The 17,773-nt window shown below is 41.5% G+C and overlaps 1 protein-coding gene across 21 annotated transcripts in view; it reads left to right on the plus strand.

Annotated features, from left to right (window-relative positions):
* Positions 1–16,353, plus strand: part of TMEM229B (transmembrane protein 229B) — a 79,587-nt gene extending 63,234 nt beyond the window's left edge. For 16 of the 21 annotated variants that reach the window (XM_061611094.1, XM_061611101.1, XM_061611089.1 and 13 more), the window contains 2 exons: positions 1,351–1,399; positions 13,030–16,353. In XM_061611094.1, the coding sequence (XP_061467078.1) occupies positions 1,351–1,399; positions 13,030–13,560 (580 nt within the window). In that variant the 3' untranslated portion in view covers positions 13,561–16,353. The remainder of the gene's footprint in view (positions 1–1,350; positions 1,400–13,029) is intronic. The other 5 variants (XM_061611086.1, XM_061611104.1, XM_061611105.1 and 2 more) reach the window with 1 other exon arrangement.
* Positions 16,354–17,773: the final 1,420 nt, after the last annotated feature.

A 17,773-nucleotide genomic window follows, 5' to 3' on the forward strand; every position in this document is an offset into this window, starting at 1 on the left:
TTGGAATCCAGAACAACCCCAAGGCTGCGGACCTGGTCCTTTAGGGGCAGTTTCACCCCATCGAACATCAAGTCAATATCTCCCAACCTTCCCTTGTCCCCCACGAGTAGCACCTCGGTCTTATCGGGATTCAGTTTCAACCTGTTCCTTCCCATCCATCCACTCACGGATTCCAGGCACTTGGACATGGTCTCCACAGCCAACTCTGGTGAGGATTTAAATGAGAGATAGAGCTGAGTGTCATCCGCATATTGGTGACACTGCAGCCCAAATCTCCTAATGATTGTCCCCAGCGGCTTCATATAGATATTAAATAGCATGGGAGAGAGGATAGAGCCCTGTGGCACACCACAATTGAGAGGCCAAGGGTCTGAAACCTCTTCGCCCAATGCTACTTGTTGATGCCTATTGGAGAGAAAGGAGCGGAACCACTGCAGTACAGTGCCTCCTATTCCCAATCCCTCCAGGCGATGTAGAAGGATACTGTGGTCAACAGTATCAAAAGCCGCTGAGAGATCGAGGAGGACAAGAAAGGTGAATTCTCCCCTATCTAATGCCCTCCTCATATCATCCACCAGAGCGACCAAGGCTGTTTCAGTTCCATGTCCAGTCCTGAAACCCGATTGGTATGGATCTAAATAATCCGTTTCATCCAAGTGTGCCGACAGCTGATTAGCCACCACTCACTCAATGACCTTGCCCAAGAATGGTAAATTTGAAATTGGGCGAAAGTTGTTCAAAACTTGGGGATCCAAGGAGGGCTTCTTTAAGATGGACTTTACAATTGCCTCCTTGAGGGCTAATGGCATTACACCCTCCTCCAGGGATGCATTAACCACCGCCTTAATCCCCTCGCCCAATTTCTCTTTGCAGCTCACAAGGAGCCACGACGGGCAAGGATCATTTAGACATGTGGTAGGCTTCACAGTTGAGAGCACCTTGTCCACATCCTCAGAAGGGAGAGGCCGAAACCGATCCCATTTGACCGGCTTGCAACTGGCCAACTCTGGTTCATTTACTGTATCCACGGCGTACGGGATCAAGTTCCGCAAGTGTTCGATTTTGTCAGCAAAGTGCTTTGCTAATTTGTCACAGGAGGCTTTTGACTGTTCCAAGGGTTCCTGAGCAACTGAACCGACCAGGCTTCGGACCACTTGGAACAACCTCCTGGGACAGCACTCTGCGGACGCAATGGAGGCAGCAAAGAACCATCCCAGGAGGTAGCTTTTGCACATGCACCTTAGAGATTTGAGTGCTGCTTGCTTACAGCTTAGTTGTTCCATTGTGAGCCCCTTAGGAAACACTGACCTTTTTTAGAATCTTAGTTCACTTTTTAATTTTATCTTATAGGAATCATACGCGCTCAGACATGCCTGTGAATGTGGAGGAATCTAGGCAGGTGAGATGTGAATTTCGGATGAAACAGACTTTTTGTAAAATACAGAACAACTTTTCAACACAGAAAATAAAACAATGAAACGTTTTATAACTTGTTTATACATTATGCTTTCTCCAAATCTTGCATTCATTGGTAAACTGCACATTTTGCTTAGATAACAAATACAACTCAATTGCTTTCTGTGCAGTTGCATCTACTGTTTGGGCAGATAAGTTATTCTTTCTGGTCACCAATAGTATGTGCAACTTTTTCCCTGCCTGAACTTGGAGTATACTGAAATAACCTTATAAGGAAGCATTAATTATGGGTCTGTCTAGATGTACATAAAGGGCCATGAGCTCATTGTGGAAGTGTACCTGCCATTTAGATATACAATCTTCTCTTAAAGATTGAGGAAATGTATTTTTCCTGTTTCCTGCTGAAGTTGAATGAACATAGAACTCATTGGTTTTGTTCTCTGTGTTGCCACAATGCCACTTCCTCATCCCCCTTCAAAGTAGTACTTCAACTTTAAATTGTTGATGTTTCATTTTTTTAAGCAAGGAACTAATGATTGATTGGATACAGGAACAAGCTGTGCTTAATTTTTAATTTTTGTTATCATTTAAATCAAAAGCAATGGGAATGTGTGTGTTTTTAAAACAAGGAACTAATGTTTGGTTAAATACAGGAAAATGTAAACGTATTATTATTTAAATTAAAAGCAAGAGGGGAAGGGCAAGACAACTAACTGACTCACCATTTGATTTACTGATTAGTGTGCCTGTCATTTGCCTATCAACCAATGGGCTCACCCTAGTCAGAAAACGTGTGCTGTGACTCCATCTTGGTGGATCTATTTTTTATTATTACAATATTAATTTTAAAGTGTGTCTCAGCCAGATCTTGGCCATGTCTGCCCCGGCTGCTTTCTGAACGATCAGATGTACTCATACTCTTGATCAGCAAGACAGGTTGTTCTGTACTGAGTGTCTGCCTTTCTCTGGCTCTAGCAAACCTTTCTTTCCTGAGTTATTGCTTTTCATAGCGCTATATTACAATTTATTTATATATTTATAAAATTTATATACCTGTTAATATAAAAAGTTCTATAAGTAAAATATAGTCAGAAAAAAGTATAAACATATATAAGGATTCAAATAAACTTTTAAAATGTAAAATAAAAACAGAATGAAAACTATGTACCAAAAATACAATGAGGGAGTGCACAAAAAATAAATATCCAGGAAAGCTAGAGTAAGCATACATGTCTTTAAGAGGCATTAAAGCTGGTTACTGTTGCTGGCTTTTGAACCACATGAGGAAAGGCATTCCAAAGGGTGGGTGCTTGCTGCCACCAAGAAAGCTCACGCCTCTGTTGTCCCCCAGTGACAGTTCATTCAATGTGGAACAACCAACGGGGTTTCCATGGAAGATCTGAAGGTGTAACTTCATCTGTACCAGGGAGATGGTCTGCAAGGAATGCTAGTCCCGTTGTTTATGGCTTTAAATTCTAACAACAAAACCTAAACCTGGGTCATGAGCTGACAGGTTGCCAATGCAACCCTTTCAGTACTAGTGTAATGTGTGCAAAACCGGGTACCCTATCATCTGCGTTTTCCACTTACAGTCCATTACAGTAAATTAGGCATGAATTTACCAATGTATGGGCCATCGTGGCATGGCTATTCCTGTCCAGGAACAGTCACAGCTGATGAACCAACTGAAGTTGATAATGAGTGTTTCAAGCCACTGAGGTAATGGTGGATGTAGGAGCACCCCAAGACTACACACCTGCTCCTTAAGAAAGGAGTACAACCCCATCCAGGGCAGGTTTACAGCCCAATCTCTGGACCTGGGAGAACCGCACATCCATAGGATCTTCCTCTTGTCAAGATTCAGTCACCGTTGATTAGTCCTCATCTAATACATAACTGCGAGAGCCAGTGTGGTGTAGTGGTTAGAGTGTTGGACTATGACCTGGGAGACCAGGGTTTGAATCCCCACACAGCCATGAAGCTCACTGGGTGACCTTGGGCCAGTCACTGCTTTTCAGCCTCAGAGGAAGGCAGTGGTAAACCACCTCTGAATACCGCTTACCATGAAAACTCTATTCATAGGGTCACCATAAGTCAGAATCGACTTGAAGGCAGTCCATTTCAATACATAACTGCATTCACACACCTGTTTAGGACTTGCATGGCCTCTCCTATATTACAGAGAAATAGAGCTAGGTGTCACTAACATACTGGTGACACTTTGCTCCAAATCTCCTACTGATCGCCTCCAGAGGCTTCATTTAGATGTTAAATAGCTTTGGTGCTATATGGTACCCTGTAGATCAGGCGCCAGGGGTCCGAGGCACAGTTACACAACCTGATTCTCTGGAATCTACCCTATAAGTAGGACTGAAACCATCATAAAACAGTGCCCCCAACTCACAGAGACAATCCAGGATGATACCGTAGCCAATGGTATCAAAAGCCACTGAGAGATCCAGGAGGAGGATGTCCTTCCCATCTCTCGCTTTCCCAAAGAAGGTCATCCAGGAGGGTGACCAAGGTTCTGTCCCAGAACCGGACCTGAACCCAGATTGGAATAGGTCAAGATAATGAGTTTCAGGCAAGTGTGTCTACATGTGTTCATATCATTTCTCAACCTCTTTATTCTTTGATGGTCCCCAAGTGAAACAGGCTTGAGGTTAACTGAATAGGACAAGCAGGGCAAAATGCCTTTTGACCAACATGACTGGATGTATTCTGATGATGACTGAGAAGCCTGTACAACCCTGCCTTTTGGCTTAATTTGATCATTAGAGTCATTTAATCTTCTTTTGTCATTCCTTTTTATTCTATTCATCGCCTTACTCAGGGTGGATTTGAGAGCATGTCAGGAATAATCTCCTGACACAAAACTGAGTCTATACTGGACTGAGTGACAATACAGCCGAGGAAGGTGGATTCCTCTAGAAGGGAAAAGAAGCAAGCACACACAGTGTGAATACCTAAAAATAAACAAATGGAAGATAGTTTGCTAAGCTTCCCTACTTGAACTATGGAATTTAAACAGAGCAATAAAAGAGCACAAAGCCTTTTAACATCTTTCTTCATCTCTGTCTTTCCTGGCTAATGGAGACGGTAAACCACCTGTGCAATGATTTATTTATTTATTACATTTGTACACTGCCCATAGCCTAAGCTCTCTGGGCGGTTTACAGCAATTAAAAACATTTAAAACAAATATACAAATTTTAAAACACAAAAAACAATTTAAAAACAATTTAAAAAAGGATTGTATCACTGTGATGTTACATGCAGTACCTACCAGACTGTTGTACTAAATAAAGACCCATTAAAATCTACAGGAGTTATACCATGATTGAAATGGGATTTGGGTTGCACCCTATTGTATCTTCCTAGTTCTAGGGGGTTTAGAACTCTCAGATAAATAATTGAGTATAAATTAATGCTAATATCAACAGGTATAACAGATCCTTTAGTTCATGGCAGTGTAACTGGGGAAAGAGGAAATTATTGTGTTGTGTCATGTCCAAAACATACTTAAAAAAAGAAAAGAAAAATACATGTTTGTGGTGGCAATATCTGATCATTCGCTATTCCGCTGCTGCTCCATTACTTGGACAACAACTTTCAATAGAACTAAGGTTCAATAAAATATTAGCAGTTACCTGAAACTTGGGTATTTCCCTAGGCAAAAATGCAGCCCATAACTCCTATGCATAACCCATATTAGTTGGTGTCCTAGGGCCCAACGATAGGCTGGATGGAAACAGCCCCAAGTGCAAGAGAAGTTGTCTCAGCAAGGAGACGGGATCTCAATATTTGAATGGCTACTGGTTTCCATCTTGCTAGCAAAAACCACCATTAACCACCCAAAAGGGAGGGACAGGCCTCCATTATCCTGCTCTTAGCAGGCAGTGCCACAAATTATCAGTTTGATACCCTCTCCTTTTCTTGCCAGTTCCCCAGATAAGAGAAGACCACAGAGGGAATGTATTGCTATATTTTCTCTGTAGCCTTTTAAAGAAAAGCATTTTAATGAAGTATGGTTATTTTTAAAAGTTGATTTGGTATTGTAAGTGAAGGATAGCTGCCTTGAAATTTAACAACCGTTTACAAGGTAGTGTCCATGTTGCTGACCCGCTCTGAGATATGGGATGTGCTCCAAAGAGATTGTCCTAGTCATTCTTATTTCTAACTGTGAAGATGAGATGGTTCCTCTAAGAACAAAATAGGTATACCTAACAAATTTTCTCTAGGAGACAGAAATATCAAGGTCAAGGCATCTTTGCTCCCTATCATCGCAAATCCTGAGCATTTGCCTTCTCTGGTTTCTTCCTGTGCATTAGTGTCTGTTTAATGTCCTTCATCTATGACATCTGCACCATGTACGTTGAGGAACTAGTGTAGCCAAAGCACTATAAAAGCTGCCCAGGATTAAATATTACTGCTATGTCTTGTCCAAGGGCTGAAATCTGTGGAGTTCTATCACTGCAGCTGCAGTGGGCAAAGAACAGAAAGGTTTTTCTTTTCTTTTCCTTGCATTTTTTTTATTCCATAGCTACCTCTATCCACTCCCCCTGCTGCAGAAAATTATGTAGATAAAGTCTTTTTTAAACACCTTGTTTGTGGCTCCTCCACTTGTAGTTTGTTTACACACTTTTTGGCAAATGCTGAAGATGCACCTCTTTACCTTGGCCTTTGGCACCTCTGATTTATATTTTGAGGACCTACCCTTGGTGATTTTTTTGTGATTGTAAGTTGTTTTAAATTGTTTTTAAGGTTGTGTTTTAAATTGTTGTGACCCACTCTGGAACCTCAGAGTGAAGGGTGTGTAATTAATTACATTATTAATAATAATTAATAATAATAGCTAATAATATGTATTCCAGATTACTCCTCAAATCTACTTGTGCAGTTTAGATCAGGGCCCCCCAACCTATTTAGATTGTGGACACATTTGGAAAGCTAAGAAACTAGCTGTCATGGGCACCACAAAATATCCATTTCACAAAAGAAAAACTGACTATGCTCAGAATCTCCCCCTGCCCCCAAACAGGCAAAACATTTAAACTGTGCCAAAAACAAATAAAAACCCACACAAAAAGCAGGCGACACTCCCCTAACCCCGGCATTATCCCCTAACCAAACAACAATTTTAAAAAATAAACACTTGGGAGGGCAGGGGGCCTTGATAGGTACCAAGGGGGGCAGTATCTGAGAATACCATGGTGTTCAAGAGCACCACGCTGGGGACCCCAGCTCTAAATGGCAAACGCTGTCCAGCAGCCTTACCTCTTCCTTTGACGATACCTATAAGCAACAGGTACTCACTGCTTTTTCATGGTACTCACTAGTACCAAGTACTGTCTCTTCTTTTTTGCTGTCCATGGCAACCATTTTGTGCTGGGATCTATGGCACTTTTATCAAGGCATGAGTACCGGCACCTAATTTTTTCCAAAAAAAGCATTGCATATAAGAAATCAGCCAGGTATTATTTACTAATACATAAGAAGAGTTTTGCTAGATCACACCAAGGATCATCTAGTCAAGTATCTTGATTCTAGTAGTAGCCAGCCAGATATGTTCAGGGAGCACATAAGCAGGGCATAAAGGCAACAGCCCTCCCCAGTTTTTGTCCCCAGGATCTGGTATTCAGTGGTATGCTGCCTTTAGGGTTCCAGTTCACTATTATAACTAATATCAGTTAGCTATAACTGCTATAGCTAGTATCAGTTAGCTCCGTGAGTTTGCTTAACCCTTCCCAAAATCCATCTAGGCTAAGGCCCATCCCCATACCTTGTGGCAGCAAATTCCATATAAAACAATTTATACATTGCATAACAAAAGATTTCTGATCTTTTGTCTGTATGGTAAGTGGGAAATTGAAAAGTTCATTTAGGCTGCAATACTATGCACATTTACCTGGAAATAAGTCCCATTGAACTAAATGGTGCTTACTTTTGAGTATATGTGATTAGAATTGCTTTGTAGTTTCAGGAATGCTATCACAAGATTGGCTCATCTGCTTTTTTCAAAAGAAACTAGGCGTAAGTAAGGCAAACATCTGGATCAAAATAACTATTGACTCAATCCAAAACGAAATGCCAGAGTTGTACATAGTAGAGCTAGAAATGTGTCACGTGCTGTTACTACCACCAGATGTCCCACATGCTGTTCAAACATTATTTCCAGTTTCATTATGTTTCTTAAAAACAAACAAATAAAAAACTACTCAGTTCCATCTCGATCCAGGCACATGTTCTTAGCATTTCCTCATCTCTGTTGCATCTAGTAGAATGTAGGTATTTTAAAGAGGATTGTCTCACCCACACCTCCGTATGCTGTACAGAAGAACAGAGCCTTATTGATGAAAGCAGCAAGGACATTCCAGTGGCTAGTCAATACAGAGCAATCCAAACCTCTGATCTGCCATGCTGGACGTGATTGTAGGCCTTTGGATGCGGTGGTGGCTCTGCTGCTCCTTTCAGCCCTGCTGCTGCTGGCTGGAAGGTAGGCTTGCTCCCATGGTCTTCACAAAGTTAACTGAGAATCTATACACTTTGGTGCAGCTGAGAATGAAGAGATTTTTTTAAAAACCCACCTCATTAAGTTTAAGTATACTGTTACCTAGCTTATTCCCAGGTCATTGGAGTAGTTGTGACTTCATCAGTGACAACTCCTCACAAGCCTCAAAAAGGTCAATTAAGATCTGACTAGGGAGCAGTTGATAGTGTACCATATTCAGGAGGCCTAGGGTCGGATTTTGGCCTGAAAATGTCTCCATGTGGGAGCTGAATTTTTTATATTATTATAAAGCAGGGAAAAGGCAGAATGTCAACATAGTGCTGGCTTCATCTCACATGGAGAACCATTTGATATCAAGTAGGTATTTGGCCCTGACCTCTGCTCTTCTGCTTCAACATGCCCCATAGATATAACAAATGGCTCTTCCTCCATTGTGGAAGGACCAGCTTGTGATACAATTGAGAGAAATAAAAATATTCTGTATAGGTTGTGCTCATGTGAGCATTTGAATTCAGTTTGTCATGGGGCAGTGGTCACCCTATTCCCACCATTCTCTGCTCCCTGCAGTAACAGCCCCAGCAAGCCTTCCTATGGGACCTGGAAACAGTTCTGCACCCAGATGTATCTGGCAAAATACATACATACCCATGCTGCAAACCATGGGAACTGGCATCACCAGCTCACTTTTCAGGTCCTCTACCTAGCTCCCAAAAAGTGGGTAAGCCAGTGTGGTGTAGTAGTTAAAGTGTGTCAGACTAGGACTGACGAGACCCAGGTTCAAGTTGTAATCAGCCATGAAACTTACTGGATGATGTTGGGTCAGTCACTATCTCTCAGCCTAACTTACCTCATAGGGTGGTTGTGAGGATTAAAATGCGGGACCACGTATGCCATCTTGGAGAAAAAAGAGGGATAAATGAAGGAAATCAATAAATAGAAAAGTGAATATACAACTTGACATGGTCTCCTTACTGAGGAAGAAGGTGGATGGAGCAGCAGCTCTGAGACTGGCCCTCTTCTTCTGAGCTACAACCAAGCACAGCAACCCCAGGAAGACTTTTGGGGAGGACAAGAGATATGCAGCCAGAAGGTTATATTTACTGTAGCTCTCTTACGAGAGTGGTGCAAGGATTTTTGCTTGTACAACTGAACTTCCCCCTTCTCTCTGTGTGCCCCCTAAATGTGTTCTAGGGGTTCCCCCAACCCCTCCAGAGCAGATTTGGGAAGGGCTCGGGATGCATACAGGGGGAGGAGAGAGGGGGAAAGTCCTGTTGTGCTACCAGCAATCATTATCCTGATGGAATGGGTCAGTTGAATTACACCCAGATAGTGAGATGACCAAAAACACTTGTGGAGGCAGCACTGCATGGGCAACTAGTTCTGAGGTTCCCAGGTTGCTGCTTGCTAATATCCAGATGCCACAGCACTTTTGGAAACATCTTCCACTAAGTGTTATCCAAGCAGTTGGCCAGCACAGAGTGAAGTTACCCTTAAGAGGTGCTAGAAAAAATACCTCATTTGTTTACAGAAGTATGCCAAATTAAGACCACTCCTAATGTGCCTCAAGTACAACGTTACTCTTCATCAGAAACAACCTGAATACAGTTTTTAAAAGTTGCACCTATTTTGACAGTAAGGTTGGACTACATCTGTAGAATAGTGAGGGGTTGAATGAACATTTTAAAAAATTACATATATACACATACACACGTACATACATATCCATACATACTATTATGTTGGGCATTTTCATAAAAACTTTGTAATATGTATTATAAACTAGGGAAAAGGCAGAAGATATAAACTATTCTCTGAAGACACTGATGAAGAGTATGTTATACTTATGAATCTTTTAAAATATATAAACTATTTTTCCAGTATCATTTGTAGATATCCTCATTGTTAGTTTGACAATTTGTTGCAGCTCTTCTTTCCTCTTTTTCTTTCAGAGCACTTGGCCCCAGCACTGAGAATTTGTGTATGTTCATTGTATAGATGTAACTTGATGTTATATATGAACTTGTATTTACCATGCAGATTTTTCAAAGTGCAAATACAATCAACTGGAGCCATGGAGAAGGAATTTAACAAAACACGTAGTTGGCCTTAACTGGGGTCAGGGTCAGAGTCAAATTATTGAGACATTTGCTGATGGCTGAACCCTTTGGAGGATCCACCACCTTGCCCCCCTTTACCAAGTTGGTTCCAGCAGCAGCAAAAAAACTGGTGTAGCCAGCAAGTCTTGTAGCTATATAGAGCATCTGCTTTGCATGCAGAAGTTTCCAGGTTTGATCCCTGGTATCTGCAGGTGCTGCTGGGAGAGACCCCTGCCTGAAACCCTGGAGAGCTGCTACTGCCAGTCATTGTAGGCAATACTGAGCTCGATGGCCTGCCTCGATATAAGCTACCTTCCTCTGTTCCTATGGCACCTGCCATTGTAATTCCTCCCCAATTTCCATAGGGCCCAAATGCAGGATTACTCTAGAATAGGGATAGAAGGATCTGTCAGTTTTGGTTCTCTCGGCCTGTAATTTTTGCACATTTCTGCAGCAGATTATGATTTAAAAAAACAAAACAAAACTTCATGAAAATTCTTCAGCATTTTGGTGTGAATTGGTTCTAATAAATATATTTTGAATGCTATTTGACTAATGCATATATTTGTGCAAGCAATTTAGCCTAATATAATGCATTTTTGTATGTTACACTAATATATGAATTTTTATGCACACTTTCCCCTAATGTATGCATCTTTGGTTGGAGAACTGCTTTGCAAAATTTGGCTAAGTACACATTTTGAATATTGGCTCCTTTTCAGTCCTCATACTGTTTCAGAAAGTGTGAATTTGATAGATTCAGCTTTAAATATGAACTGAATTGAATTTCTCCACCATCCCTACTCTAGAGTGATCCTGTGGTGGGGGCCCAGAGGAATTAAAATTGTAGGCATCAGCAGTAGCGCTTCACTTGCAGTTAGACCGAAGGTATATATTTTTTACTGCTGCTGGGTTACCATTTACCTACATCAAGGTAAGGAGAGCAGCGCTGAGCTGCTGCCGCCAACAAAGAAGGCTTCGCAGCTTCTCCATTGCTGTCACTGTGGCCTAGGCAAGGGATGGCTGCTCTGGCTACTTCATTGCTTATAGCCACCACCTGGGCAACCAGTAGTTTCACTTACTTGGCTACCTTTGTGCCAAACCTGGCACCAATCCTGACTGGAAAATGTCCCCTTTATTCAAAAACTATTTAATTTCACCCAGTTCAGTTATGGAGGTTTTAGGTTCATTTATTTATATTTAAAATATTTATGTGTCACTTTTCCACAGTACAGTTTATGGGCTGTATTCGATGTAGCGCTGAGAAGGATTTCTGCTTGCACAATGGAAGGTTCTTTTCCTCACACCCCCGTAAATCTGTTCTGTGTTTTTCCCCCAACGCTCTGGAGCAGGTTTGGGGACATTGCAAGGCACACAAGGGGAGGAGGAGATGGGGAGAAAGTCCCATTGTGCTAGGGGCAACCCTTGCACATGTGCAACTATTTAGCTGAATACCGGCCTATATCACTTCAGCCAACAGTCCCTTAGCACCATGTTCACATTTTACTTTCTCTTCAGTTATCAAGTTGAAAAAGGCATTTAGCATTTTTGCGTTGTCTGTGTCATCCTATGCAGGCTACCTCACCTCATTCAAGATAAGCCTGATACTGGATCCGTTCAGACATTATGCCAAACAATGCCTTGGCACCACATGAGGAAGCCTGTGCTTGAGTGTTTCCTCCTCTGCTCACTTCTGCTGTTGCAGCAAACCATAATTAGCTATTGCATGTGTACCAGGCAAATTAAATTTTCGCAAACCATAGTTTGCCTTGTTTGGATACAGCTGCTGGGTATGGTATGCTGCCCAATCAGACATGAGGCAGGAAATCAGAGTGTGTGCGGGAGGAGCAGGTGAGAAGAACATGGCTTGTTCTTTTAATGCCAAATCAAGGTTTGACATATCTGAACTAACGCACTCTTTTTTGTTACTCTTTTTTTAATATGATCTTCTTAAATACCTTTTTGTTGTCACTTGCCAATTGTACCTCATACTGTTTTTTCCTTTCTCGTGCTTTCTTTTAATTGGTGTTTATTGGTCTTGCATCTAACACTCGTATTTTAGTCACGTCTCCAACTTAGGTCATATCCATACCATACATTTAAAGCACATTTAAAGTACATGGCTTTCCCCAAAGAATCTTGGGAACTGTATTTTACCCCTTGCAGCACTCCTAACAAATTACATTTATTCAAATTCTTTGGGGGAAGCCATGTGCTTTAAATATGCTTGAAATTTATGGGGTATATGTGACCTTACTCTTCCTTTTATGTTTCCTGCTGGGATGCAGAGCACCTCACATCTTTTGACTAAATGTGTGAGGCGTAATCTTTTCTTATGGTTATTTATGCATACCCTCTTTTCAGGCTTTCTAGTAATCTTCACTCCTAGATATGACTGAAGTGTGTGAAGAGGCAACAGCAATACCACAGCCTAACTTTAATAAGAATTGGGACTTTCCCACATGGACATCTATGTGAGAGCAGGTCTCACCTGCCTGGTATCCCTAGTTCAAAAGATGAAACGAGGGTAGGCATACTGTGAGAGTGAAGTCTGCTTATGTATGTGTTTATGTTACAAAAGGCTCCATTTTCATTAATATGCATGGTGCATGGTGGGGCAGGATGTACAAGTCCAAGGCTTGCTTCCATATCCAGCTGTGAGGATAAACTTTCCTGGCCACACACAAGCCAACACTAAATTACACTGCATTCTGGTTTGGAGGATACAACAAGAAATTAGACAAAATTCTACTGTCTGTAACTACTCTTCAAAACTTTGCCAGTCATGTAAAGAAGATACTGCTAGTTCCTATTCTGATCTTGAGCAGGTCACTTTGAAGATCTATGCCATTTTTGTTATCAGTTATTATTTTACATATTTATACATTATTCCTTTACACAGATTTTATTATTACATTACATGTTTGACCTTCAATGTGACAAGATCTAGTGCGCTTACCCATGTCTACTGAGGGTTTAATCTTTCCCCCTCCAATTGTTTTACAGAGTTCCTGCTGGGGACTGTGCAGAAGGATGGCAGCTGCAGAACCTTTGACTGCTTTCTCCCGTTGGTACCTTTATGCTATTCATGGCTACTTCTGCGAGGTGATGTTCACAGCAGCTTGGGAGTTTGTGGTCAATTTCAACTGGAAGTTCCCAGGTGTCACCAGTGTGTGGGCACTCTTCATCTATGGAACTTCCATCCTCATTGTAGAAAAGATGTACCTCTACCTGAAGGACAAGTGTAACATACTAGTGCGCTGCCTGATTTACACCCTGTGGACGTATGTTTGGGAGTTCACCACTGGCTTCATTCTGCGCCAGTTCAATGCCTGCCCTTGGGACTATTCACAGTTTGACTTGAACTTCATGGGCCTCATAACCCTGGAGTATGCCATTCCTTGGTTCTGTGCAGCATTTATCATGGAACAGTTAGTCATCAGGAACACCCTGCGTTTGCGTTTTGATGAGAATGCTGAACCAGGGGTTCCAACTGCTGTTGTAACCTTGGCCAATGGCCATGTGAAAACTAATTGAATAGTAACTCAGAGCTACACTTTGACTAAGTGAACTCTCCTGCCCCCTTCATTGGAGACTTGTGATGACGGCCTCAAAAACAAAACTCCTGCTTCCTGTATGATAAACAAACCTCCTGTATTTGGAGGTATGCATGAAAAAATGGAATCAGTAGGTTTTCTATGGATTTTTCCTCTTTTTGTTTTTTTAAGCGACAAGTAGCACTGTCAGCTACCTGTTGGCAAGATAGTTTGACTTGTAACTTACTATGAAAACAATAATATTACATATGGGGGGAAAAGAGTAATGCTCATCAACCTTGTACAAATAACAAGTTAGTAGATTGGCACAGATGCCCAATTTAACTTAGTGATTGGCTTATATTTCACTACGCAATATTCAGGTGCTTGCTTGCAACCAATACCTCCCATGGGACCTGAGATGCTTCAGGGTCAAGGAAAAATCAATAGTTGCTAAGACAGCCCAGCTGTGGCAGTCAACTGGGGAGGTAGAATTCACTCTCTTGTGAGCTCCTCCTAAGGCTTTTTTAAAAAATTGCACCACAGTGTATGGTATTATGGTGCTGGACATCTTCCTGGATTTATATAAAAATTTTTGAACCATCCATTCTGATGCTCACTAGAGAGCTTCTCCCACTCTATTTTTTTAAAAATAAAAGTCTGTTCTACTGGATGAATTATATTATTACTGTACAAGTTGCATTTTTGGCCAAGTAGGAAAAAAACGGCAGAGAAATGGCTGAAGTCTTCCCTGGCTGCTATTCTTGCTACTTTTGTACAACTCAACAGAAGGGCTGCTTCAGGTCTAATTCTTGCAACCACTTCCCATGCTAATTGTTCACATTTTCAGGATCCTCTCTGCCTTCCTCCCCAGGGAATTATCTATCACTAGTGATACCAATGGCAATAATTGTGAACCATTGGCCCTGGTATTAAAGTCTCCATGTGATTCTGGAATTAATCAGGAATTGGAATTATTCAGGACAGACTGTGTAGTGCAGAGTTCTGTTTGTAGAGATCTTCTGGAAGCTCTTCCACATGTTCTCAATGTACTTAATAGTATTAGTGGTGCAGCAGTCTCTCTTCATAAAACTATTTATGAGTAGCTGGCGGTGGTATCCCACTTTCTCACAGTAGAGAGTACTGGTATTTTCCAGAATCTTCCAGATGGGTTGTAACTAGTATAGCTAGGGCTAGGGTATTCAAGAGCAGCCTTCCTCAAAGCTGAGTCCCCAGATGTTAAACCGCAATCTCCATCATCTCCAGCCTACATGGCCAATGGTCAGGGATGATGGGGTTATAGTGCATCTAAAGTTGGTGAATGCTGCTTTCAGAGCTGGAGAAAGTATGTATGCCTTTCCAATGCCAATGAGGCATTGCAAGAAGTTGTAGTTATGAGAAAGATGAATGGTATCTGGCAGCCATCAAAGGGTGTGTGTGTGTGTGTGTGTTTGTTCTGGGAATGAAAAACTTTTTTTTTGGCTGCTTAAAGTTAGAAAGCATCCAATAGCCTTAAGAGGAGGATATGCTGCCACCAGATCTCCTGGACAAAAATAAATAAATAAAAATCCAGGTATCATTTGCACTGAATGGAACTGAATTGCACTAGCAATGTGTTGGGCTTGTGATGTGAATTTCTTTATGTGGTTGCAGAGTCTCTTCTCTGTTTCGTTTAAGATGAGGCATGCATTCATGTTTGGTCAACCATTGACTGTTTTATCCACCTGGCAGTCAGTTCACACAGCTGTATGTTTCATTCTAAGAGGAAAAAACAAAACAAAGGTATCCTGCCACCCAAACTGGTTCCACATTGTCTTATGAATAAGTGTAGCATTAACTTATCTTGTATTTTCAGAGTGTAGTTATTTTATTCCACCTCATTTTCCTTCAGATGTGAATCTATTACTGGCAATGGATGGGCAGAAGTCCTGAGAGCAGAGGCTTAATCAGGTCTCCTGTGTTTTAGACAGCGTCTCCTGAAATACTCAGCAAACATACAGAGATATTTTTCATTCATCCATTTTTGTGGTTTTGTTTTGTTTTAAATTCCTCAGTGGTGGCTGGTGGTTCTATGTCAGTGGGGCAGTGGAATCCACTCTGGGTTTTAGTCCGAATTTTCAAGGAGTTGTCCAAGGTGCCTCAGACAGCTTCTTAAAAGTTTGGACTAAAACATTCAGCAGTCAATGAAATTACTACTGAATTAAATTCTGTTTCTTGTATGGGGTGGTGCCCTGTAATAATGCTCTGCCACAACTGTCAGCTGAGTGGAAAATAAAATGAAGGGGCAATTCATTGGTTATGGAATCACAATCTAAAGCCTTTCTTACAGTACAGTCCTATACATGTCTCAGAAGTAAGTCCAACTGAGTTCAATGGGGCTTATTCCCAGGGAATTGGGTATACGATTGCAGCCTTAATCCATAATGTGACTTGCTGTGAAAATACCATTCTTCTTGACATCCTGCTTTTCTAAACTACTGTCCTGAACCACAAATGAGTAAGACCAGATTGGAAATACAGTGGATGTTGCTTTCCATGAAATTTTCCTCCAAGTATTTTGTGATTGAGGTAATAGTGCAAATGGGAGATGGGCTATATTTGCACTTTCTGATAACCAGGGGCGTCACTACCGGGGTGCGGAGGGTGCGGACCACACCCGGGTGACACCTTGAGGGGGGTGACAACCAGAGCCGCCCCACCCTGCGCCGTTGCCCAGCAAAGGAGCCGAGAAGCGCTCCGGGTCGGCGCAGCCAACTCCTCCTTGGAGGCGGGCGGGTGAGATGGAAAGCAGGCGCCTGCTTGCTGGCAATGAAGCCAGGACAGGCCTTCCACTGCCAGCCTGGAGCGCGTGCGTGCGCACGCAGGAGGGTGTGAGCCAGAGGTCCGCACCCCCCCGCACTCCCGCTAGTGACGCCGCTGCTGATAACCACAGTTCAAAGCATTAGATAAAACTGGTTAAGTACTGTATCCACACTTTAATTGGTAGTCACTGACTTCCAATGAGTATGACATTCACTTCTCTTCTATGTCACCCCGCAACACTGGTTCCTTCACAGGCATTACGAAAGCACTATAATGGAAGGGTTTTTTTTAATCAAACAAAGGCAACATAGCAGATCTCTTTAGAATATGTAGGGTTGTTTAATCAACTAGAGAACAAGTTAACAGAACACTGGGCTTTATTCCTGAGCTACAGGAGCGAGGAAGATATTCACACTTATAACCTACTTGCAGTGATCTGATCTGGAAGCTCCTTTCTCCTCATTCAGCTGTTTCTTGTTCCTTTTTTCTTCTATTTCTTGGCATACTCTCATCCTTTTTTTCTTTTTCTTTAGAAACTAAAATTGTTTCATTTGTTTCATTTAATCATCTTCTGTTTCTTTTTCTCCCATTTATTTTTGAGTTTATTACATAGGTATAGCCCTTTAAAAACCCAATGAGATAACACTGAGCTATTTGAATCAAATGATGATATAATGGTGTTTTCTGAGCTATTAAAAAAAAAAGAATATGTAGAGTTGTGGTAATAATATCTATCCCCTGCATTCACCATGCTTATTCGGGGTCTATAATCTCATCCTAAACAACACAGTTATTTCATGGCTCATCAATAATTATTTGCTTACACTGAAGAATGGCCTTTTACCTATTAACATCTCAATCACCTGAGCTATATTTTCCCATGATGCATCAGAACTGCACCTCCTAAAGCTTATTTTATGCTATTTTATTAGGCTCATACTCCATAGATGTGTCCTCAATGGGCTATAATTTTCACACACAATTGCACTTTATTCGCAGTTTGCACATCAAACGGAGCTGGGCCCAATGTTCATATTTTCCCATGTAGCATCCATCAGACGACCCACTGAGCTTTCTTTAACATTACTTTCCATCCTGTCAAAGTCACTGTATGTGTCAGCCCCTGCAGATCTCATTACTCTTTCTTTGAAAAAAGGGACTTGGTTACAGTCAAGAAATGTACCTCTTTTATTTTATTTACATTTCTTCTCTCTCTCAATTCAAGTGAAAACTACTGATGTTTTACAGCTAGGTTGCTTAAACTACACAGCGATAACACATTGCTGAGCAGTAGCCTAGAAGTTGTGCAGTGGATGAAGCACTGGCATAAAAATAAATAATATAAAACACACACGGAACCCTCCATTAAATATTTGCTTGTATGTGTATCCTTTTCAGTAGATTAAAGTTGC

This window comes from Rhineura floridana, chromosome 2 (genome assembly GCF_030035675.1).
Source record: "Rhineura floridana isolate rRhiFlo1 chromosome 2, rRhiFlo1.hap2, whole genome shotgun sequence".
Lineage (NCBI taxonomy): Eukaryota > Metazoa > Chordata > Lepidosauria > Squamata > Rhineuridae > Rhineura > Rhineura floridana.